The sequence below is a fragment of the Perca fluviatilis genome, chromosome 24 (assembly GCF_010015445.1).
Source record: "Perca fluviatilis chromosome 24, GENO_Pfluv_1.0, whole genome shotgun sequence".
NCBI lineage: Eukaryota > Metazoa > Chordata > Actinopteri > Perciformes > Percidae > Perca > Perca fluviatilis.
In genome coordinates this window covers 13,076,655-13,101,952 of record NC_053135.1, presented here as the reverse complement: position 1 = coordinate 13,101,952, position 25,298 = coordinate 13,076,655, and the positions used below count along the sequence as shown (strand labels likewise).

General features: G+C 40.5%; 1 protein-coding gene across 1 annotated transcript in view; it reads right to left on the bottom strand.

Moving 5' to 3' along the window:
• Positions 1 to 25,298, bottom strand: part of LOC120554796 (cilia- and flagella-associated protein 47-like) — a 92,856-nt gene that overhangs the window by 43,266 nt on the left and 24,292 nt on the right. Inside the window, exons 28-45 of the mRNA XM_039793819.1 lie at positions 24,818 to 24,945; positions 23,996 to 24,096; positions 21,344 to 21,466; positions 20,994 to 21,219; positions 20,798 to 20,869; positions 18,942 to 19,079; positions 18,271 to 18,352; positions 17,929 to 18,024; positions 16,959 to 17,145; positions 16,179 to 16,276; positions 15,808 to 15,924; positions 13,769 to 13,896; positions 13,196 to 13,315; positions 3,554 to 3,704; positions 2,751 to 2,839; positions 2,327 to 2,410; positions 757 to 821; positions 475 to 611 (exon numbers count right to left, since the gene is read on the bottom strand). Coding sequence (XP_039649753.1) covers positions 475 to 611; positions 757 to 821; positions 2,327 to 2,410; positions 2,751 to 2,839; positions 3,554 to 3,704; positions 13,196 to 13,315; positions 13,769 to 13,896; positions 15,808 to 15,924; positions 16,179 to 16,276; positions 16,959 to 17,145; positions 17,929 to 18,024; positions 18,271 to 18,352; positions 18,942 to 19,079; positions 20,798 to 20,869; positions 20,994 to 21,219; positions 21,344 to 21,466; positions 23,996 to 24,096; positions 24,818 to 24,945 — 2,142 coding nt within the window. The remainder of the gene's footprint in view (positions 1 to 474; positions 612 to 756; positions 822 to 2,326; positions 2,411 to 2,750; positions 2,840 to 3,553; positions 3,705 to 13,195; positions 13,316 to 13,768; positions 13,897 to 15,807; positions 15,925 to 16,178; positions 16,277 to 16,958; positions 17,146 to 17,928; positions 18,025 to 18,270; positions 18,353 to 18,941; positions 19,080 to 20,797; positions 20,870 to 20,993; positions 21,220 to 21,343; positions 21,467 to 23,995; positions 24,097 to 24,817; positions 24,946 to 25,298) is intronic.

Genomic DNA, 25,298 nt, shown 5'->3' with positions numbered 1-25,298 from the left:
CACGTGGGTATGAAACCATCAGAAAATAACTTTTTATTCCCCCGATTCACTGCTTTGTTCGGCTCTCCCTTGCGCAACCACTAGGGTTGAGTACCGCTCACATTTTTTTCGATACCGGTAGCTGGAATTCGGTTCCGGTACCCAGCGGTACCTTTCTTTCTGTGATAACAAAAAATTAATTAAAGGATGAAAGGATGAAAATTAACCTTTTCATCCTATTTACTTAGAACATTTAGTTATTTATTTAGAAGATTTTATACTCCACACAAAATAAAGCCTCTCCCCTCCAAAGCCCGTCCCTACAACCCATTAAATTAAATACTTACTTTTTCTTACACTGCACTGTACACACACACACACACACACACACACACACACACACACACACACACACACACACACACACACACACACACACACACACACACACACACACACACACACACACACACACACACACACACACACACTGACCTGCGGGCAAACTAGCAGCACAGAGCAGTACTTGGTGCCTGGGCAGAAGGGCAGGTAGTGGATGTTCAGAATGTCTGCTTGGCCTGACTTCAGACAAACACTTCTCACTGCACTCAGGAACTCACTACCTTCACCATCTGGGCACACACACAAAAAGGTATATACTGTAGACCACAACCAAGCAGGTGTGAAGAAAGGTAGTATACTCAAGACACAAGTATAAACAGTAAAAAAGGCAGGACAGAGTACAGAGCATGTGTGCATTTGTGTGTTCGTACTTACTGACATCTGAGCACTTCCCTTCCATCTCCTCCCCACAGCTTTTGTCTGAAGTAATTTTCTTTATACTGAAAGAGGGAGGAGAAGGAAAAAAGTCATAATAATTCATAGTATATGGATATAAGACTACACAACCTAATTCAGCTGCACCATAGATGACCTCAATCCTACTTCAGTCAACTCCTGATTAGGAGGAGGAACTGGAATGTTTGGCTTTGAAGATGTCTCAGGTGGAGAGATGCATACTAACCAGCTATGACAACCTCTCCTCTCCTGAGGAATAACCCCATACTTTACCTCTCTTTACCTTTACCTACATTCTAAAGCAGTGACTAGCAGGAGAAAAAACCTTTTTGCTAAATAAGCTCTTTTGATTAAGCTACTCAACTGCATATAAATGATTTTATGTGTAATTAAGTAGGTAGCTTGGAACGTCTGCTTAAGACAGAGCATGTACTGTGTTTGCATTTATAATAGGTGTCCAGTGCTTTTCATTTTGTACACTTCAGTTGAGTTCAACTCAAGTACCCTTAAAAGAATAGTTTGACATTTTGGGGGACGTGCTAATTTGCTTTCTTGTCGAGAATAAAGTAAGAAGATCAATAGCATCTGTCTATTTAATGTGAACCTACAGCCAACAGTTTGTTAGCTTAGCATAAAGACTGGAAACTGCCCTGTCTTTCCCTTGTGTTTCCCTGTGTTCCCCACTCCTCCTGTCTTCCATGTCCCCGGTTTGCCTCTCCCGCATTATCAACCCTGGCTTTTCTCCCATTCATCGCCAGATTGTTGCCTCAACTACAGTGGTAGCTATGTTTAGGCCTCTAGCTTATAAATCTTTGTGAACGGTGTTCCTTGTGTTCTGGTAACCTGAATAAATGCTTGTTTGTTTCCACTGCTCCAGGATTCCTGTTGGTCTGTTTGCCTGCCTGTCAACCTACTCTCCCTTGCTAACTCTGCCTGCCCAGCAGCTTTCCCTCTGCAACCCATCTCCTTCTACAATACCATTACAATAAACCTGTTAAACTTCATCTACCTTTGTGTTAGTTTCCTTCGATTGAGTCCTCCCTACTACACAACAGTAAAAAAATGGAGAAACAACTGGCTTTGTCCAAAGGTAGCAAAAAGATGCCCACCATCACCTCTAAAGCTAACTAACTAACATGATATATCTTGGTTGTTTAATCTGTACAAAAAAATTTATGCAAAAACCTAAAGTTGTGGTGTTACAAGGGGTTTTGTGCAGAAATATTTCTTGGCTGCGCACATTGACTTACTGGAGTCTTGTCGTCACTGTGAGGTTTCCAGGCAACCATTGAATAGACTCTAAACTTCAGTATATTACTGCACCCAGTCCAATGAATAGTCCCACACATAACCCCCCATAAAACCACCACCTGTCATTTTTACTGTGGATTATATTATCTGTAAAGCCTTGTGTGTGTGTGTGTGTGTGTGTGTGTGTGTGTGTGTGTGTGTGTGTGTGTGTGTGTGTGTGTGTGTGTGTGTGTGTGTGTGTGTGTTAGTGTATGTGTGCGTGCGTGCGTGCATGTGTTGTAATCAGTGCATGTGTTACTTGGCTTTGGAGGAGGCCTGTTGAACGAGGCTGTCTTTCTTTTCAGGCTCTAGTGGGTTGAACGGAGACTCCACCAGCACCACCCTAAACACACATGCACATACAAACACAGCAGGTAGGTTTCAATTCAGCAAAACAACACAAAAACATACTGTACTGGGACTTTGTTTCTGGAAAGCCCCATCACTGTTGAATTTTTTTAAATATAATTGTTCAGTGAGCACTCATGGTAAGCAGTGCAAACTAAATTGTATTCACCTCCATTGTACTAAATATCACAGACAGTTACAGCATCTAAAACCTAGGCAAATAAAACCATGTTTATTTGGGTCCACACCCTTTAAAACTTTGACCTTAATGTCAAGAGTGGATTCTTCAATCACAAATTGCGTACATGCATGTGAAAATTGACACAGACACCTACCTGAATTTTGCTTCTTTGTTGAAAGGGTTAGTTATGGGCACTTGGATCACTTTCAGCTGGTAGCATGGAGACTTGCACTTGACAGTGTTCTAAGGAGAAACAGAAGGAAGGAGACAGTCTGTCATCTGGTTATCATCAGTCTACAGCAGTAGCCTCTCTGCCCCAGACAGCCTTCAGAAATACACTATACTCCAAACTGCTAGTATGTAAGGATGTCAGAGAGAGTAAGGAGAGCCGATGCTTCGGTACCAAGTCAAAGTCAAAATTCTAAAAACGTGGCGGTACTCGTCTGCCATTAAACGCGAAAGGAAAAAGAATGCCAAGCAACACAGAACAACACGTTGAAGATGGCGACAAGTGCAGCTGCAGCACGCCTCGATTCGAAAAACAAAACGGTAAGAGTTTTGTTTTAAATACGTGAATGTTACATTCCACTGTTCTTTTTTGTAATGTTAATAGTTGGTTACCTTTTATTTATTACTTGGAAGCTACATGCCACTGTTGTATTTTTGTAATGTCCAAATGTTTTTAATAAAAGGAGTGTATGTTGAAGTACATAGGGATTAATATTTGGTTTTAGTTTTTTTAGAGAACCATGGAATTTCACTGGTGCTGGTATCGACTGCTACATTTCTGGTATTGTGACATCCCTAGTGTGATGTGTGTTAGACAAAGCATGCTTGTGATGGTTAGCAAGCTAACAACAAATCAGTAAGTGAAGCTTGAAGCCAACTATGTCAGTAGTGCAGTAAGTGTAAATGTAGCGTGGTAGTCAGTCCATCCTTTTAAATCACGATACTCACCGTGGGTGTGATGTGAGTGACGTGGGTCTTCAGATTGAAGGTGAGAGTGGTGCCGCACAGGCCAAAAGGAGAGCTGGAGATGAGCAGAAGGACTGCCTCCATGGGCAGCATGGTGGAGCAGCTGAACTGGACGGTCAGCTCAGTGCTCGCCCTGTGAAAATCACCACAGGCAACAACAAATTATCTGATCATTTTCTGTGCTACGGGAACCAAAATGCCCTCCACAGTGCTTTTACAACTCATTTTATTGTACAATCTCCCATTTTCAGGTTATGACAGTAATGATTCTGCAGAATTTTAATACTATGTTTCTGCATAATGGCATTGTCCTTAAAGACAGCATTTCTGAGAGAAAAGCTAGGGATTCAAAATGGGACATGGGCTATTTTTATGGAGAAGCCTCACTTGAGAGCAAAACTGGTACATTTTAATGAGCTACACTCTCAAGGCAATTTTACTCAACTTGCACACTGAGCTGAATAAGTTGAGCAGGGTTTTTCCTTTTCTTTGCAGAGCACAAGTCTGCCTAAAACAAGTTATTTTGGAAGTACTTATGCAAAGACAGCACTTCAGTTTTAGTAGAGTATGTATTGTTGATGCACACTACAAAGGCATGCGGCAATGTTTCATAATTACAATTTTATTGCACAACACTCCTTTTTTCAAGATTATTCACGCTTTAACATGGAAAAATATCCCTGTAAACACTTTGTTATATATGAGTAAGCAAAGGCAAATTGATTTTAGTCAGAATCCCATTCCATTACCATAAAAAGGTAGCATACTATACATATTATCATACTTAAATCTACAGGGAGTAAAACACGAAAGAAAAGGATAATTATTTTATTAAATGAATGTCAATATTTAAGACAAATTGCAAGAGATCCCAAAGTCTCTTTAAATACCATTAAATGATTTTAAGACAATGACACTAATGGGGTCTAAGTTAAAGGACAATTCCAGGGTCTTCAACATTTTTCTAAGCCAAGGAACCCTTAACTGTAAGAGAGAGAGAGCAATATACTACATATATCGTATACAATTAAGTTGCATATAAAACTGGGCATACTATAACGTGTAGAGCGGCCTAAAGCCTTTACAGAGCTTTTTAGTGCATATATATATTTTTAGTGCAAGCTATTAAAATAATAATTGTTGGCATAATTTTACAAATCGTGTTTTAATGTTAAACATGTGGCACAGTGAATCCTTTGGGATTAACTGTGTCTGTGGATGGCTATCTTAGTGACTACCTTACCTATAGGCCAGTAAGCCTATCAATGTTTTGTTTTTTTCACAAATAGGCTGATTTATATTTGCTAACAATATTCATATTAAGATTTTAGGATGCTTTCACACCTGAGCAGTTTGGTCTGTTTTAACTGAACACTGGAGCGTTTCATGGACTAGTCCGGTTTGTTTTGGGGGGGTGGGGTGGATGTTGACAGCTCATTCAAACTCTGGTGGGGACCAAACAACCAAACTCTGATCCGCATGAAAACGGGGGTCTCCCAAGTGCACTAGAGTTCGGTTCACTTTAGGTGAGAAGGCAATCTGACCTTAATATTGGAACTGAATCAAAAAGCAATGTATTTACTAGCTTGCAATTTCAACTTATATATGATTTAAGAGATAACTTTTAAATCCATAACCTTCTACTTACTCGTCTTGTCAGCTGCTTATTGTTCGCTTTCTTCTAAAATATTAAAAAACAATACATTATAAATTTGATGTTGCTCTATTTTTTCTCAGACCAGGAAGTGTCAGCGAGTTTCACTCGGACATTCTGTCTAACAGACCAGCGACCATTTGATTACAGTGTTTGGTGCACTTGACAAAGTGCAGTGTGAGCGCTAAATGAACGTGAAAAATGCAACAATGTTACAACTACAACCCCGAATCACACCGAGTCTACAGAATTATAAGGTGTGAATCAGTGACTGTTAAAAAAACGTCAAAAAGGTGTGAACGTGCCATTAGACTCCAGAATCACATCATATTGTGTGAAGGTGAAAATGAAAGATCATCTTCAGTTCAATCAAAAAAGGTCAATATGTGAAACATTTGCAGTCAGGTTTTCACGGTAGATGTGTGTTTTTATTGAACCCATTTAAAAAGACAAATGCACAGATAAGAGATCATTTAAAAAAAAAATTATTTTAAGAATTGAAATGTGGCAGTAACACCGGCTCAGCCGGAGTACACCAACATTATTTTAAAATTTTAACCTGCAAGTTTGTGAAATGTGGCAGGTAACCAGATCACCTGGAGTACACCAACAGTACTTTAAAATTTTAACCTGCATGTTTGTGAAATGTGGCAGGTAACCAGATCACCTGGAGTACACCAACAGTACTTTAAAATTTTAACCTGCAAGTTTGTGAAATGTGGCAGGTAACCAGATCACCTGGAGTACACCAACAGTACTTTAAAATTTTAACCTGCAAGTTTGTGAAATGTGGCAGGTAACCAGATCACCTGGTTTTTTTTTTGGGGGGGGGGGGGCTTGAGGTGAAGTAAGGAGAGAAAGGTTGATGATGTTAATCCTCTCTCTACTCTTCGCTCCTCTCGTCAATCTCTCCTTTCTTTCTTCTTCTGTCTTTTCAATCCCTCCCTCTCTCTCTCTCTCTTCCTGTTCCTTCCTCTCTTTCTTGACTTTTTCTCCATCTCCTCTCTTTTCCTTCTTCTGTCTTTTCAGTTCTTCCTTCTCTTGCTTCCTATTTTCCTCCTTCTGTTTATTCTCTCGCTCCTCCTCCTCTTTCAGCTCTTTTTCTTGTCCTTCTTCGTCTTCTCTTTCCTTTTTTTAGGCCTTTTCAGTTCCCTGCAGGTTATAAGGAGACTAACCTGAAGTTCAGAGGTTTGCGCATTTAGGAGCTTGATTTTGTTCTCCATTTGGCTCTCTGTGTTAATCCACTCCTTCTCTATCCTTCGGCTCATCTTTTCAAACTCCTGGAGGCAGTGGTTTTGTACCTGAAGAGTAGAGATTTTGTCTTGTAAGAGCTTGATTTTGTTCTCCAATTGGCTCTCTTTGTTGTTCCACTCCATCTCTCTCTTTCTCTCCGCTCGGCTTTCAGTTTCCTCTCTTTGCAGCGAGCTCACACGTCCTTTGGTCTTCCAGAGTGGCGAGGTTTTGTTTCAAACTCTGCCTCCCTCTGATGATGTGCCTTTCCTTCTGCATGAGCTTGGGCTTCTCCTCCAAATATTTTGTAATTATAGATTCTGTTATTTTCTTTGATCATTGATTCCTACCTGACGAGAGTTGACAGTTGAGCTTTGCGCTCTTGTCCATTAAATTCTGGTTTGGTATGCTTGATAATATACCATTAATTTTCTTCTCCTGGGTCTCTCGGTTACTCTCTTGCTCCTGTTTCAAGAGCCTGACGACCCGGTTGAACTCACCACTCCAGTGGAGTTTGGTTGACAGGGAGATGTTCTTCTCTGCCTTCAGAGTTTCTCTGAGAGAGTGAATCTCTTCATTTTTCTCCTTCTCCTTGATTTTACTCTCCTTTTGGACATTTTTCCTTATGGTTCTCTCTGAGCGTAGAGCCGTCAGGATTTTCTTTTTCTCTTCTTCCAGGCCAGCATTTTCGGAGACCAGCTGGTTGATTCGTTCTTGAGTTTCCAGTTGGTCTTTTTTCAGGTCCTCGAGCTGTTCGCTGGGAGTTGGGCAGACGACTGTCGCCGGCATTGTTGCCATGATCGCTGAACAAAAGTATTTGTTGCGATAGTGGAGTATTGCAGTGTAGAGTAGTATTGCTCTATCGTTGTAATACGAAAGTTTTGGTCTTTTGAACTCTGTCACACAAAGAGATGCGTCCTTAAGGAGATCAGACTGTTAACTGCCTGTAAGCACCCAGGGTTGTATTCTAAACAGAACCATAGAATGCCATCATAAGGTTTAGAATGTGTCACACTGTGACATGTCACTCCGCATAACAAGTTCCAGAATGTGATAACCATAGAACATAGGAACATGTTCCTTATCAATTAGCCTTTCACCAAGCCCCGCCCCCCTTAGTTAGTGTTGCTACGTCCGACAAACAAATGGTCAAACACGACCAGCGCGACAGATTGCCATGACGGGATGAGGTATACCCGTACGTGTCAGTGACCTTTTTTGGAGCAATACCTCCGCGATATCCTCCAGATCGAAGCAAAAGGGGTTACAGTATGCAGTGGAGGGATGTATTCAAATGTTCGACTTTGTTGTAAACTGACGAAAAATAAAGTTGGGGAGCTCAAAGACCCAACACAACAGCAGCTAATGTAGCTAGCGTTAGCTAACATGTTAACTAATGTTGGCTAAAGCTAAAAGGCTCATTAAACTTAGCTTAGAGAGGAGGTTAACATTCTGGCAATGATATCCATGGTAATCATAACTTTGGTCGAATTTGTGTTCTTGCCTCTAGTTAGTAGATCTAGACAACACGGTAACTAGTTAGCTGTTAGCCTTAGCTTTGAGCAGACGTATTTATGCTTCGTAATGTTCGACACATTTAACTGGGAGTGGGGCCGTCCACACTGTTTTATCCATTGTAGGCACCGCTCACGGTGGACCTCGTTCTGACTCATGAAAAAAAACATGAGTAAAATAAAAGACACTACATAAACTCTGCTACTTTTGTTTTAATTTTTTTTTTTTTTTTTTTTTTTTTTTTTTTTTTTTTAAATTTAAATAATTTTTTAAAATTTTTTTATTTAAAAATAAAATAATTTTTTTTTTTTTTTATTTTTTTATAATAAAATTTTTTTTTTTTTTATTAATTTTATAATAAATTTTTTAAATATTTTATTTAATAATTTTTATTAAAGTAGCCTATTTAATAGTAAACACTGTTGACCGAATACAGTGATGTCTTATTTAATAACAGTTTTCAGATTGCCAAAGAGTAAAAAAACCCACCCTAAGTACAAAAAAACCCTGGGAATCAGGGTTTATCTCCACCTCTGCAAAAGTGCCGCTTCTCAGCCGGATTACGTCTTGCTGCGTCGAAATTGTAGGGCGAGGCCTCAAAACCGAGAATATATTGGGGCGTGATATTTAAACATAACTCCTTCAGACAATCTCGCGGGTATCCATGGATGTATTAAGAGGGGGTATCTAGTGTCCGATTTACAAACGCCGTGGGCGCACCGCTTCACCATCTTGCTTGGATCCAATGTTTGTCGGACCTGCTCACATAGTAACGGTTGCTATGATGTGTGATTGGACAATGGACGTTTTGGGGGAGGGGCCGGCGAGAGGTCAATTGACCGTTCGCAAAAGCCACGCCCCCTAGTTATTGTTACTACGCCCGTCAAACAATTGAGAACCAGACACAGCCATGGCGGACCAAATGATGCCTGTTTCTTGTAAAGTAACTAGCATTGCGAAGTAGTTGTAGTTGGCAATTCTGGTGGGAATTCAGTTGTAGCAGGAAAAGGTAAACAGCAGTGTGCAGATCGGAGCATAGTGTATGAAAAGTGAAGAGCGGAGGTGTTCACAAGGGAAGAAGCTTGGAGTAACTATGGAGCTAGAGCTAGCCTTCAGTGGCGCTGTTACTGTACAAGAAACAGGCATAATTTGGCCCGTTTCCATGTAGTTACATAGTCACTGATATGATCATAACCACTTCAGTGCTCAAATACCTATTTTTGAGGAGGGAATAAACTTCAAAATTTCACCGTGAAAGCATGAACTGTCCTCTGGAGGACATCCACCAGACCAGCGGGCGCCTGTGGATTGTTGTCGGCCGTGGCAGGCGAGGGAGGCGGGGAGGAAGTAGAAGGATGCCGGTCGGGGCTGCTAGCCTGGCTAAGGAAACTACCACACAATTCGCCACTGCAGAGACTCATATTCACCAACGGCAGATGGATCGCACACAAAATGGATATATATAGCCATTTATATCCGTTCAGCCTGGCTGAACACAGTCACTCCTCCCAGACGGCAGCTAGCAGCTAAGAGGGTAGGTGAATTTAAACAATGGCTAAGTTGCTAAATGCATCTTGTTGTCATGTAAGGGCCCTGTTCATGTTGCACATTTTAATTGCATTTTGTGTCTGTTAAGAGGCACAAAGGCACTCTTTATCTTATGCCCCCATAACTGCTGTTTTAGCTGAGTGGGAGCTCTCGGCATTAGCTGCAGCAGCTCCGTGTTGCTAGCACCGATTCGGCTCGTCTTTTTTGCTATCGGCAGTACTCATATACATATAGCGATCAAGATTAACGTAAAAATTGCCCAGAGTTCTCGTTTAATCAGTGTTCAAAAAGGACAACGTTTAGGTTGTTTGGGGTACGTTTGTACCATAGGCGCATCGTTTCACGATCTTGCTGAAATCGCAATGTTTGACAGGGGTCCTTCTCCTTAGTTACAGTTGCTGAGCTAGGATTGGACGAGGACCGTTCGAGGGCGGGGTTTTGTGAACGGTCAATTGACCCTTCGCTAAGCCACGCCTGAAAACCGCCACAGGCCAATCGTGGCTTAGCAACCGTAACTAGGCGCGAGAGGTCTGTCAAGCTTTTGAGGAAGGGAAACATGCCGAAGCGTTGTGGGTATGGATTGTGCAATTCCAATACCCGGTATCCTAAAAGTTTGGGCGGGGTGGTGGAATTTTTTACCTTCCCGAAACATAAAACCCAAGGGGAAAAATGCCGGGCGTGGATCAAGCAGCGTGGGAGGCCCAATTCACAACTAAATGTCGACAAGATTAACAAAAACACCTAGCTAGCTACGTTTGCTCCAAGGCAAGAACACGCTAATGTTAGCTAGCTAGCTAACTCAGCACAGCACGGTTCTTTGTTCATAATATTTGAACGTATATATAAAATATATTTCAGCATTTTGTTAATCACCAAAAATATAAGCAGGAGAATGTTATTTTAGCTTACTAGTTGGCAATATCACCACAACTTCGATTTAAAGACAGTGGAAAATAATAATGTGTATGTTTTGTGCAAGTTGTGTAAACCAAAAGTGCAGGTATTGTCAACGGCGCTAACATCTACTTCAAATCTGAAGAAACACTTGGAGGAAGTTGAACGTTAACATTAACATTACAGCAACATGCACAGCATCGTTCAAACATTGCTAGCTATATATAGTACTTAGTAATAAATATAACGTTTTAAGGTAGTTCACACAGAATGCTTTAATGTGAGCAAAACGATTTCTTAGATGTAATGAAATAATAAAGAGAAAAATAAAATGAGGCCAGAGCCTGACAGGCATCAAGAGATTTATGTCCGAGCCCAACCCGGCCCGACACCGTTAAAATCTAATTTTTTTCTCATACTAATGACACATGTAGGCTACGTGTGTTTGTGTGGAAAGCTTTTATTAAGCAACTGTAAGGAAGGCACTCAGAAATGTCAACAGATGAGCGCATCAGCACAGTGAGAGCGCACACGGGGCAACAAGCGCACGTTAACACAGGCGCACACAAGAGGCCCAATCATATAATTTAAATAAAATTAACATATGCCTAGACAACTATGTGGAAATACTTCCACACAGTAGACTTTCCTTCATTTTCGGTGGTTTTAAAATCTCCTGAGGCCAACTTCTTTTTAACATCTTCCATCGTTGCGCTCTGAGCGCTCAATGCGCTGCGGCATGCACGGACCAGTCTGCCTGATATGCACGTGTTTCTGCACACAGGAAGACGGATGTTAGGTTAATATTTTAAATTTATTTTAATCACAAAAACGAACATTTGCATCAAGTGAAACAGGCCCATTACATAATAAGCTGTTTAAAATTTTAAATGTTCAATGCCTTACGCTACCGCGCTGATGTGACCATCCGAGCCCGGCCCGAACCCGTCCATCATTTCTAAATATCCGTCCGAACCCGGCCCAGCCCGCCGGGTACCGTCGAGACCCGTCGGGCTCGGGTCTGGTATCCCAGCCTTATCGCGTATACAGGCAGGGGCCATCTTGGGGAAACAGTCATAACCAGTCGAACGATGAACGCCGTGCAACCACTAACATAGCTCAAACACGGCGTTCGTCGTGCTAGCTTGTTTCAAGCTAGAGACATATTCGATTAGCATGAAAACATATCCCAGAGAACGGTCGACTCGGTACACATATGTTATTAACCCCTAGGTTCATTTTGTGCCGGAATTGTCCTTTAAGGTGTTTTAACCCTTTAATCCTTAGGCTTTTTGCTTAGTGCATTCTCTTATTTACAGGCTTTTAGCAGTGTCACTACATATCTTAGCTAGGTATGGCATACATTGGTATTTTTAGATTTTCAGAATAAGTTGGGCTGTGATTTGTACTATGTGTGTTCTAGGGCAGCTTTTATGAAAACTGGGTATCTGCACACTTTTTGAAATCAAATGTAATGGCTTTTAACACCTTTTGATGTCAACAAGACAATCATCAGTCAGTTTAAATTTTTTATTTGTTTACTTCCCATTACCCTCAGGGTATATCGTTAGAAGGGAGGCTGGTTTAAAAAGACTTTGGAGACCATCCCCTTCTCATGTGTATGCATTATCTCAAAATTCACAATTCTTTCAAAAAAACATTTTATGGCCCTAAATTAATTTTAAGGCCTTGCAAGACTATTTGAGTATCTGCAAATAACCTGAAAAACTGTTATTTTGTTTTTCTTGCAAAAGTCCCAAACCATAAATATCTGTATGCTATATTAATAGGTAGAGGAGAGTGTCAGTGTCCAATGTGAGCGGAGGAAAGCAGTAAGAATTTCCACACCTCGCTTACAGAGCTGTTCTTTCCCCTGCACTCCCCCGCTCAAAGCCGATCCCGGCTGCTTCGCTCAAAATCGCTCCATGCTCATCTCAGATTTCACCCAGCTCCTCTCTAACAGATCACTGCTCGCTCCAAAAAAAGAAAAAAAGAGCTACGTTGTATTTATCAGATGAACAGCACCCACCCGCCACTTCATGCCTGGAGGTCTGCCAGCAAAAAGTCAGCTGGATGACAGGCACTGGAGGCACGGAGAGGGAGGGCGGGAGCCATTAATCTGCATGTAGTGTGCTGATGTAATACAGAGACAGGCACGGGCATGCTTCAAACTCATAGTGTGAGCGGTACCAGAGCGAAACTGGATAAGGATGTAGAGGAGATAACCATGTTGAAGGACATTCTGAGCCTTTGTAATGTCAAAGCGCAAAATAAAAAAGACCCCTATTATTAAAACACCCCAACTGCTATTCTTTTTTCCTTTACTTTTATTTGGGAAAATCATATTCTAAGTTTTAGAACTACAGTTCTCATATTGCTTTGGGTCAGGGTGTTATCTGTAGGCTACACTTTTTAGTCCTATTTTTTAGCCTATATTTATTTACATTTCAACAAATCCCCATAATGAAAAATCATTTTTCACATTAACATATTGATAGCCCTGGAGAGTTAAAGCCACACTGAATACATGAAAGAATACATTCATTCATCAACACTCAGCGTTTTGTTTTGTTGTTAAACTGTGTGTAAAATGAGCAGAGACATTAAATCACCAGTTTCAGGTAATGGCACCTTACGGTACTGTCTATTTGCTGGATGGTTTCAAGGTAACGGTTGGTAGTTAACATTAGCAGATTAGCCCATTGACAGCGATGTACAAATTTGTACTATAAAAATGTATTTTAATTTATTTCAGTCATTAATTTTCTAGATAAAAAACATACTTTGGGGGAATGGTGACAGTGGATCCATCAGGGAGGGAGAAGAGATGGGCATTCTCTCCTAAAAGCAAGACCTGGTATTTGATCAGCTTTGAGGATGGGTTTTTCAGATGCACCTGCAGCACAAACACACAAAGACACACAAAAACACACAGAAATAGCCGAGTTTTTGTACAAACACTGGCGAGCACAACCACAAACACATACAAATGCCGCTGCCAGAAAACAATACAACCATGAAATCCATCTTCCTTAGCACAGACAAACAGACATCCATTTTTGTTAGGCTTGTAATGCGGCTTAACCTAACAATGTGGATCATTACCCAAATGTATATTTGTCTGTGTTTGTAATCCTGTTAGTGTATGTGTGTGTGTGTGTGTGTGTGTCTGTCTATAATCCTGTTAATGTGTGTGTGTGTGTGTGTGTGTGTGTCATTATCTGTCCAGGAGCTTATTATCCAAGCCATTCAGTCTTACAGTGCAAATGTATTTGATGTACAAGGAATACAGTGTTGGGGGGGGGGGTTTGGGTTTTGTTGATGTGTTCCTTTTTAGGTATGTTATTCTTTTAAATGTGAAAGTAGTGCTAGGGCCTCCTGATAGAGTGATGATGTGCAGTGGCAGGTACTGAGGCAACCTCTCATACAGGTGAACACACAGCATTAACATCTGCACTGGATTTGGGTCTGACAAGTCTGTGGGCTGAACCATACACACACACACACACACACACACACACACACACACACACACACACACACACACACACACACACACACACACACACACACACACACACTCAGATACAGGGAAAAAGAAAGTGCTGCCTAATCATGACATATTAAAATCTCCAGGTATGCTAAATAGGTCATTAATAAAGCAATTAATGCTGTAATTAGCTAATATGTCTCTGTCAAGTAATTGCTTGCACTTAAAATGTGGATGGTATTAATATGCACTAGATATCTTAAAAGATTTAGTCTGAGTAAATTCAGATTTTGTTCATTATAAGCTATCAAATTACACATAAATCGCTGTTGATTCAAGTCAATTCATATACGGTGTAGTATATCGATCTGCACACACAGTAACTATGATATGTGTAAAGTAGTTACTTATGCATCATATACAGCACATAATGAAATGATTACGGCAGAGCTAAAAGTGCCTTGCTCTGCTGTAATCATGTCATCATGGGCTGTATAGTGTGAGTAATATGATTTTTTTTCTATCATATATTATGTGCTGAAAGATAATGTACAAGATGCGTAAGATGCAACATTAAAGAACTTTGAAGTATCAAATGCCTTTAAATCGGTTGTCTGTCCACCTTTCCGTTTAATTTAAGCATTAGTGTCTGTTTCACTTCTTTAATTTAAAAAATTGTCATTACTTTTATAATGAAAGTAAATGATGAAAAAGTTACTTTCACCATAAGGTTATATCAATAGGTCAAAAAGCCTTAGAGGGGAACTCTACCGATTTTACACATCAACGTCTGTTTTCAGGTGTTGGGGAGTACTAGTGAATATTTGAAAAAGGTTGTATAAAATCTTTTGTATTTATTTGCCCCCTAGCAAGCTAGCTAACTAACCAGCTAGCCGGCCGACTACTAAATTAGTAAAATGTAACAACTTAATGTTTCATTCACACACTCTTGTCACAGTGTAGGAAAGCACATTGCTATCGTCACATGACTGACAACTTTGTTCGGCTCTGTTCTGTAACCAGTGTAGCATGAAGACGTGTTGGGTGGAATTAGCCATATCTGTGGAATTTGCAAGCTAAGGCTAGCTAACTGGCCAGCCGGCCGCAGCAGACCTCTCCACCACAGGAGACTTCTTTGGCGAGAACAGAAGACAGCCCGGGAGATGGGCAAGCTAGACCATCCCACGGTGTCTGCTGTCGTCTCAGCTGGGAGTGAAGCACAGGGACCGTAGGCATATATTTTAAACAATGTTTTGTATGTATGTATCAGGGTTTCCCGCAGCACTTTGCAGTTTAGGCGGGGCCGCCTTAACAACATGCGCATGACGCCTTAACTAAGTCTTAAAAAAAAAAAATCTGCCGTGTTACTCAGTCCTGTTTGAGTGGCTGTAATGTACAAGTCGCATCAACGCAGTCTGTAGGAAACAAGGTTAACGGTGAGTTGTTAAGATACCACTAATAACAACAGAAAGAGCATTTGCTGGCGGTGGGTGTAACTGTCGTTTATTCACATTTAAAGGGATAAATCGCCATTTCGCGTGCGCGTCGGAGTTTGTCAACAAATGTGTGGGCAGCTGGGGCATGCCCGGGCAGAGACGGGGTGAGTGAACACATTTTCTGCGGGAAATGTGTATTATAGCAACAGTTTATAGGTTAAATAGCGGGGTCTTCCTACCGTTCAGTCAGAACTGAGGAAGTATCTCAAGTGAGAGGCGAAACGTCTTCTAGCATCTTAACAATACTTTGTTTCAAAGGCAACTATACTTAGTTAAACTTCCTTGGGTTTCCATGGTAACCAAGGAAAGAATCCTTTAACTGAAAATAAGCCAGATTTACCGAAGTAAGCCTTGTTTAACTGGTAATGTTGTCGCAAGAAACACCCCTCTGGTCCCATCTGGTATTTACCTGTACATCTAGGTTGAGAAAAAGTGCAGTTAAGGCCTGGGCCACTATGATGTTGTTGTGAAGGATCTGTTCCAGGCTGCTAGTTGTGGTGTACATCCTCCGGAAGTGGCTGCAGATCTATTTAGGAACACAGCAGGTAAGAGAGAATAAAAACTATCTTTATCTGTAACTCCAGGTTTCATTTAGATCTCTACTTTCTCTGACACTGAGACGTTTTTGGAATTTGTCCAAAGTTTCTATGACAAATTCACCAACCACAAAAATACAGCGTGAGTTGCACTCTCTCTAACACACACACACACACACACACAACACACACACACACACACACACACACACACACAGAAAAATACACATGCACACACACTGACCAGGTAAGGGCAGTAGGCAGCAAGCAGAGCAGCTAGTACCAGTCCATCTGTCAAGTCCAGGTCAAAATTCACTATCCAGCGTGTTGATGGGACACCACCTGCGTACCATTACCATGCAGAAATGACCTATTAATCAGTAATACATATCAAGGAATCGAAAGATACTGACAAAAATCTTGCCTCAAGCCTTACAGCAGGATATTAAAATGTTTAAAATTGGTAACACATTTTGTCAATTCTGAATTCCCTTTTTAAAAACATTTTACAGTCAGCACAACAGAAGTAAATGTGAACTGTTGATCACTTTTAATTGCTTTAACACAAAATGCATTCAATGACCACATCTTTCAAAATCCATTAACTGTTATCTCACTCAAACGCAACTAAAACTGTGTATATTTACACGCCATTTTGCACGTTTATTGTATACTGTTGTAAGATTTTCTACATTCTGCTACATCAAAAAGAAAAACGCATAAACTCCTGATTGGGACATACAACACTGAGCGCCTCATTTCATTCATTGATAAAGTCTTTGATAAGACTTGTGCCAGACTTGAGGAAAAGGGTGCAAGTGAGGTAGAATATGCAAGCAAAATTCTGTACTGTGAAGCAGTCATCAAGGAGTTTTGCAACACTAGCATGCTGAAGTAGACAAAACAGTAGAATACCTACAGTTAAGAAAGGATCAGCATTTGATGGGCTGTAGCATTTTTAAACTTCTATATATTCAAATAGTATATTAAGTAATATTACGTTTGTACATGTTGTGTGTCCTACCTGTTCCCCACACAGTCTTCCTCATGCCGTGGTAATGCATGTTGAGCCATGAGAGCAACTGGAGCTCACAGGATGAATAGATGTTACTGGCCAGTGGCTGTGAGCTGACAGGGAGGATTCCATCTACGTTGTCATGGTTCAGAGTTGGCTTCAAACCGCTCTCTGACACGCGACACAACACCAGCACCTGAGCATATGCAGAGGAATTTTCAATGCTAGTATTAAACAGGACAAGATTCACGTTTTTCAGCACTACTCTTCTTTACATCCACACAGGTAGACACATTAACAAGCTGTTCCCAAGAACAGAAATGTTGTCAGGCTTCCATTAAGATGTTAGGAGTAAAAAACATTTGTCAAGTCAAAGTGTTTTTATTCAACCTTTCATTTAACTTTTATCTGACCATCAATAAACAATAAATCAAGATTACATCTTAGATCTTTCATCCTGTTCGCTATTAAACTCACTAATTTAGGCTGCGGCCGACTGTACACATGGCGTATTATTTGTTCGTAAAACACAAAGTACACAATGCTGTTGACTTTGAATCTTGCTAGCGTAACATTAGCTTTATGGCTCGTAGCTATCTGAGCCAAAGGGTTCTATGAGCTAAGAGGAGCAGAAATATCTCCTTGCCAAGCGTTGCAAGTCGAATATAAAGTCCATGCCATTTACTGGAGCAGTTGCATTGCCTAAGAACCTTGTGGGATGGGAATGGGATGGGAATGATTGTTCCAGGTGTTAACAGGGATACCGAGTTATTATTCGAACACATGAAAATATAAATGGTCAAAAACTTGAATTTGGCAAGTGACCATGGTATATGCGGGTTAATGCAGTTTGAGGTGTCCCTTATCAGGTAGCCTAATTAATGGACTTTGGCGGAGACAACCATTAACCCTTACTAATCTGACAAGATGCAGAGTGGATGACGACAAACAGACAGAGAGTGCCAGAGAGAGTTTTTACCTTGTATATTTGCATCAGCACGTCAGTCCAGGATCGTTTGCTCAGAGACTCGTAGTCAACACTGCTGTAGTCCAGACCACATTCTTCCTCATTTGACTGAGAGAAATACACATATGTATATATTTTTATATATATATATTTATATATATATATATATACATACATATACAGTATATATTACACAATACACTCTAAATATGTTGTGTGTGAGTGAAAGAGAAAGACCATGACTGAGACCATTATTGTTAGCAGAGAGGCATTGCTGAAACATTGTCTCCCGATGCTCAGAAAATAGATTAGAGGTCTAGGACCAAATGGTTGTGTGTGAATGTTTATCTTTACCTGCAGGGAGCACCAGTGTTTGAACTCCTGCATGTCTAGCAAGTACTCTGGTCTGATATGACAAAGGCAGGCTCCTTGTACCCTAAACACAGAATTACAATGCAGTGAAAAAAATGACAGTAGCCCCAAAAAGTTTCCAAAATTTACTTAAACCCTTTTCAGACATGGACAATGTAACACTGCTGGCTTTATCTATCGGTTTAAGTAACGGAATTATGACATTCAGACATACAGTACATTAAAGGAAAGAGCCACAAAGCTTGCACAATATTTACCTTAATGGCCTGTTTCACCAAATCTGCAACATGCAAGCTGCAGTCAGCAACATGACAACATCATTTCATTAATCAAAACTAAAGCCATAGTTGTGACCCATGCATGTTTTTTTGCGGCATGCATTTAATTTATTCTGTGCAAGTTTTACATTGTGCTTCTAAGGTGCATTCAAGTCACACTTGTGCCATGTTGGACATGTTACTAGGTCTGAGATTGTGAGATTGCAGTATTGAATTGTACATAAAAGTGACTCAACAACTCACTTATTAAAACATTAGACCAACATGTAAAATTGCCGTCACATGTAAGAAACAAAATGCATGTCTGAAAGGGGCCTTAGTCAGGAATCAAACAAACAATGTCAGAAGCATGGTATTTATGTGTGTAAGGCCTACCTGAGAAAAGTCAACATAGCTTCATGCTGTTGTAGCAGCTGATTGGTGCGCTGGTCTATATCAGTGGAAAACGTCTGACACAGAGGAATACCGGGAATCTGTTTGCCAGTCAGGTGATGAAGCATGTCCACCACAGACCTGGACAATACAATAGTTATATCCCTTGCATCTGAAGCCAGATCAATGTCAAGTTTCAATTTCAGTATCATTTACAATTTTCTTTGACCAATTTTAACTCTACTAGTGCAGTGCTAGTTGAAAATGTGCCTGTTTGGAACGGGCCGATTGCTTGGCCTGTGGTATTGCTGCTTGTAGAATTCATCAAAACCAAACTGTACCCCCAAAATTACTTACAGAAGGACCCCAAACCACTTCATATGCAATTCCCCTGTATACCCTACTACTAACTTACTGATTTACCTGACAGAGAACGTTGCAGATTCAGAATGTAATCAGAAAATATCACAATGTAAATGTGGAGTGATCAGACATTAGCGTCATGGACTCATAGCAATGTGCTCCCACCTGGCCTGTTATGAGAGCTAAACAGCACCTATCTGCGTTAATCAACCACCAGAACCGGACCGTGTGTGTGTGCAGAGAGAGAGAGAGAGAGAGAGAGAGAGAGAGAGAGAGAGAGAGAGAGAGAGAGAGAGAGAGAGAGAGAGACGGTGTTATCTCGTGTCGTGTGATCGTTAACAAATTTAACATTTCAGCAGAGGTGTTAATTTCCATACGGGTTTAGTGGCTTGACAGTTAACGGTGAAGTAGGGGATTTGATTTGCGGGGGTATTTTGGCGACAGTAATGTTTTTAGTTAGCAGTATACTTAATTAACCCGGTGAGTCTGATGAAAAGTGCTGTCTGCCTGGTTCAGCTCTGACATTTTCTCGCATTGCACAGCGCTGTGAAGGAATAATCTCTGAGATTACGGTATGTTCTGCCTGTTGTGTAGGCTACAGCTCACAGCAACTTATTACTATATAGTGTCTGGCTTTTGTTTGATATTTAGTGTTGGCAAATGGCTTTTTGTTGAGTTTTCTCTTAGCGAAAAAATAGATATGGAAAATTATTCCACACAACAGTTGCGATGTTCCTTTCAGCTATCCGCTCGTGCTCCAGGAAAGTGAAGAAAAGTAAGTTTGGTATATCCAGCAATCATGTAGCTAACGTTGGAAGCAGGAAAAGAGTCAAAGTCTACTTTGCACATTTTTGTGGGTCTGAGGTGTATTTCACATTTTAGCTGCCAAAGCGCAGCTGCTTTCTTCGACCCTCTCTGTGTCTGGTCCTGCGCTGTGCTCACTCAGTGTGCAGTGCGAGAGGAGGAGTGGCCAGCGGCTAGAGCGGCAAAAGCCAATGTGTGCGATACGATAACGATATCTTTTGCATTTCTAATCCAAACAACGTCAAACTTGACACTGCACTTACTCGTGCCCTTGCAAGACACCTGTCAAGTTTGAAATCAATCGGTTCAAGAGATATGCGCATAACACACAGACAGACAGACGTTCCTGCAATTTATAGATAGATAATAATCAATGGCACTCTGCCATTTAAAATGGTCTTTTATAAGCCTTCTTGAGATCTCCACATAAAAGCAATATTCAGCAGGCAGAACCTGCTTACAAGGTGCATACTTTCAATCCCTTTCAGTTAACTAGTTTCATTATGGTTTTTGATTAAACTAGGTAGACTTACACATCCAGTGCTGTTATTTTATCATGATGTTAGCTATGTCAACCTTCACTACTTTTCAGCATAAGGATGACTCATTTGAGACTGCTCAAGGCACTGTATCACAACACATTTTTATCTTTTTGCTCAAAGAGTGTCTACTAAAAAAATGCATATACACACCTGGAGTCTATATTTTGACTAACTCGAAAAGTCCGTCCAGTGGAATGATTCATTAGAATTTTGGACACAACTCTGGAGGGAGAGAGGAAGAGTACATTATAATAGAAGAAGTCCCTAACAGTAAAAGTCATTTAACATAAATCAGTCTCCAAATGTGGCTCCTCAGCTAAATTGTTGGGAAATCTCTTGGGTATACCTTCTGAGCGTGTGTGGCACAGAGATAGGGTGTGGTCCACTTGGCCACCCAAAAAGACTAAACCATCTCTCCACAGCCGATAATACATTCTGGTAATAAAGTCCTTCCTCTGAGTTGGCAGAAGGGAATTCTGGGGCGCCAAGATTGGTTGGGCTGTCTCTGTTAGGAGAGGTGTCTGTATTCCTGCTGGCCTGACCGCTCACACTTTCACTGTCTGGAAAGGAGCCTGACGAGGATAGATACACACACAAATAGAAACACAATCCTGCTCAGGCATACACAAAAATGAAGTGATACACTCAAACAATTACAAAAAAATACAATTACATAGTATATTTAACTTTTCTGACCTGAGGCTGAGTTCTTGTTTGTTGAGCTGTTGTGTTCAAACGATGACGAGGATGATGAAGTCAGACCAGAGGCAGGACTTGGTGTGTGATAGCTCTGAAGTATCGCCTCAACAGCTGTGGCCCCTAAATGGCAGTCAAATATAAACCAATCAAATGCAAGGAGATTTATTTTTAATTTAACCTTTATTTATTCAGGGAAGGTTCACTGAGAGGCAGCCTCTCTTTTGCAGGAACGCCCTGATCACATTCACACAGTTGCCCAGTACAACCACAGTCTGATCTGCTGGCCACTGAGCAGCTCCACTGGAGCGGTTGGAGGTTAAGGGCCTTGCTCAAGGGCATCTTTGTGGTGCTAATGATAATCAATCAATCAAATCAAATAATCAAATCAAATCAATTTGGACAAGGTAACATTATGTGGCCCAGTGAAAAACTTGCATCAAGTGCAGGTGTGTCTGTGATTTGCCCAGTTGGAGCATGGACCCCTTCGGGTCACAACATGAATTAAACGGGCATCATATTTTTTAGCGCCATATCTTTTATTCAATAAGGTGACAAGTTTGCAGCTATGAAATATCGTAGCGATCATATACCGCCCTCATATATTATATTGCTTTTTGTTTGTTTAATTGGTGGAACTTGCAAGAAGCAATCATTCTACCTCTCTAGCACCACACATAGGGATCAATATTCAGCTTTTTCCCAGTTGAGGAGGCTAACTCAAGAAACTTTTTAGGTTTTTGACTTAAAACTATGCAATTTCATATCATCAACATTTCGTTGTATTTATTTGCTAAATACCTAGCTATTTGGCACTCAATCATAAACATTGACTACGTTTACAAGCTGTCAATTTCCGGGTTATGGTCGGGTTAAGGTCACTATTCGGGTTTCTGAAACATTCAGAATAACCCGTTTACATGCGTGAGCAGAGAGAGTTACTCCTGTACATGGAATTTGTAATCAATTGGCAATATCCCAACTTAAACGGCGACGCACGGTTAGCGTCTGGACGTAGCCTACGGACAACCTTAAGACGCAATAACTTTTCGGTCACCTTCTTATAAATCTCGCTATCTCGGTACTTTCTGCCGTCAACAAAAGACATATTATTCATGGTTTTCACCACACTAATAAAGAAATTGGTTTCCTCCTCGCTCCAACAGTGTGGTGCTGTGCTGCGTCTCGCCATGTTTACCTCTACTTCTTGTTTACTTCCGGTATACTGCGCGCAGGTTTTCTGCAATGACATATATATATAACTATATTATTATAGTATATAATTATTATTATAACTATGTTTTCTGGCGCATACAAGAAGTTCCTCTACTCAAAAGACCAAGATTCCTTGCGAATAGAACATGCGCAGAACACAAATCAATGTTCCTTTTGATGGGGATATGCCGATACGCGTTTACATGAGGTTAGAAAAGGGCTAACCCAGGTAGCATATTCGGGTTTTTAAAAACCGGAATATGAGCATATTCGGGTTTTTGCCGGTGTTTACATGGCATTGCGCGACCGGGTTATTGCTAATATTCCGGTTTTGAACGGGTTATTGGCTGCATGTAAACGTAGAGACTGTTTCATGAGTGCTTATCAACGCGCAACCAGTTCCGACCCGGCGTTCTAACGGAATGATTGATAGATGATTCGCTGTCATCTGCGATATTATGTACTGCTTTTGCAGGACTTGAACATCATATTGATAAATTACAGCACCCAGCCTGAGTCATATAATGGCAGGAAAACCCTTCCAGACAGTTTCTTAAAAGCCTTGAAATATCCGTCACTTGTAACAACAGCAGCTGAAGTTTGTTGAAGCGAGTTTTGATATCCTGCAGTGGTCTCTGTTATGGGCATGTGCTGTGCTATACTATCAAAACATCCGATTGGCTGATTTTATGGTTGTTTGTTATGTTTTCTATTTGTATTTCAATTTGCTTGTATTGTGACTCTTTGTGTTGTATTGCATTTTATTGTGAAGCACTTTGTGATTTTTATCTGTGAAAGGTGCTATACAAATAAACTTTACTTACTTACTTACTTACTTACTGGTCAGTTGGATATATTTTTTTCACACCATTATTAACAAGAATGAATAGCAGAAAGGAAATCATAACTTGCATCTTTACAGTCAGTTGTGTTTATGCTTAGCCTAGTTTAAAGCAGTGTTTTCAAGTTGGAAATTCCGGAAATCCAGATAATTCCGAAAAGAATTGCATCCTTTAATAATCTTTACACAGTTTGGATTTTGAAGCTACTTGGGAGGCATGTGAAATTATTTATGTGGCAAGAATGCTTTCCTTTACAGCTCTAGCACTCACTGACAGGTACAATGTTTGTTATATACACAACAATAACTGAAGTAGTCGTTAAAATTAAAATCTTAGGCCTCAGGCACCTCCAACAATGCTCATTAAATAACACGTTAACACAAGTAAAAGCAAAATCTGAATCAAAGACAAAAATATAGTGCAAGTTAAGATATAGGGCTTAATCATAAACAATAAAATAAATGCTTTGTGTAGACAGTATTGTAAAATAATAAGACTGAATATAAAAAGGAATGTAGTAATACGCAAAATGAGAAATAAATGCTCCATATAGGTACATTGTGTCACGGATGCGTGTTGTGTATGTATACTGTACCAGTCTTGATAACTATCTGTTGCCTGGAGCGGTTCAGGGCCATGTAGGGCCAGACTGTCAACAGACAGTTGTCAGCAATAGCACGCAACTTAACCTTAAACCTTGCAGCAGAGACAAAGAAAATGACAGAAATAAGTCAAGTTAGTGGATTGAATCAAGGATAACGCTTTATATTATAAGGCAAAATGGAGTAAAATGGAAAAATAAGTATACGATTGTACCTTTTTTGAGGATGGTTTGGGGTGGGAATCACACCATCCTATAATGATACATGGCAATATCGGTCTAACTATGAATACAAAACGCCTGTGTGAGGTTAAGTCCTGGTTTTCTCTCTTTACTGACTGCAAGTCCAAACTGTTAGAAAACAGCACAATTCTGCATGACAAGTTTTTCAGTCTGTAAATTAAAATTACAGAACTATAGAGCAACTATGGGTCCAGACTTTGGACTTAATCGTGGCTGGGGCATCTGTTATTTTCCTAAACTGCTGTGCACCATCCCATTGAAAACCTCTCCCTCTTCAGCTAGTTAACGGATGTTCAAGGTTCCCTCATTATTGTGTTGAGTGCCACCTCGAGGAGCGATGAAGTAACTATGCTGGAAGCAGGGACATCTATTTAGAGCGCCTTATTTTATTAATTAAAATATCAATATTTGGCGCTAGCCTATCGATTCTTGTATCTCACAAAGAAGGACAACGATATATTGCCATATCGATATTGTTTCCCACCCTATTTGAAAGCGGGATGGAGAAAGAGAGTAACCAAAAAGACAAAGATACAAGAAAAAGAGGGGTGGTGTTTTAGAATAACCAGTTACCTGTTGTGGAGGTGGTCAGTGAAGGTTATAGTTGTGCAGAGGGACAGAGGGATGGCGGAGCAGAAGGACACACTGCAGATTAGAGAGGTCACCTTGGCCTCCTGGTTCTGAATGCCTACTGGAAGTCTCTAGGGTTGCACATAAAGTGGGAAAGTGGGATAATTCCACAGATCATGATAGAGTTTCTGTTGAAGTGCCAGCCAGGAAAATCAGGTACACTCATATAAATCCATTTTTGTTACAATAGTCTTAAAGCTATTGTGCGTAGTTTATGTCGCCCCCATGACGAATTCTAAGTAATGACAACAACACTGTTGGCACATCCACAAGAAGCTTTTCAGTGATCAGCACCACCCCCCTCCTCCACACAGTTGATAGTAGCATTTATTCCGTCAAATCAAGGAAGACACGGAGGATTAAAAAAAACATGATGGACTCTTCAGAAGAGGTAATTATGTTGTAATTTTTATGTCCTCTTGGT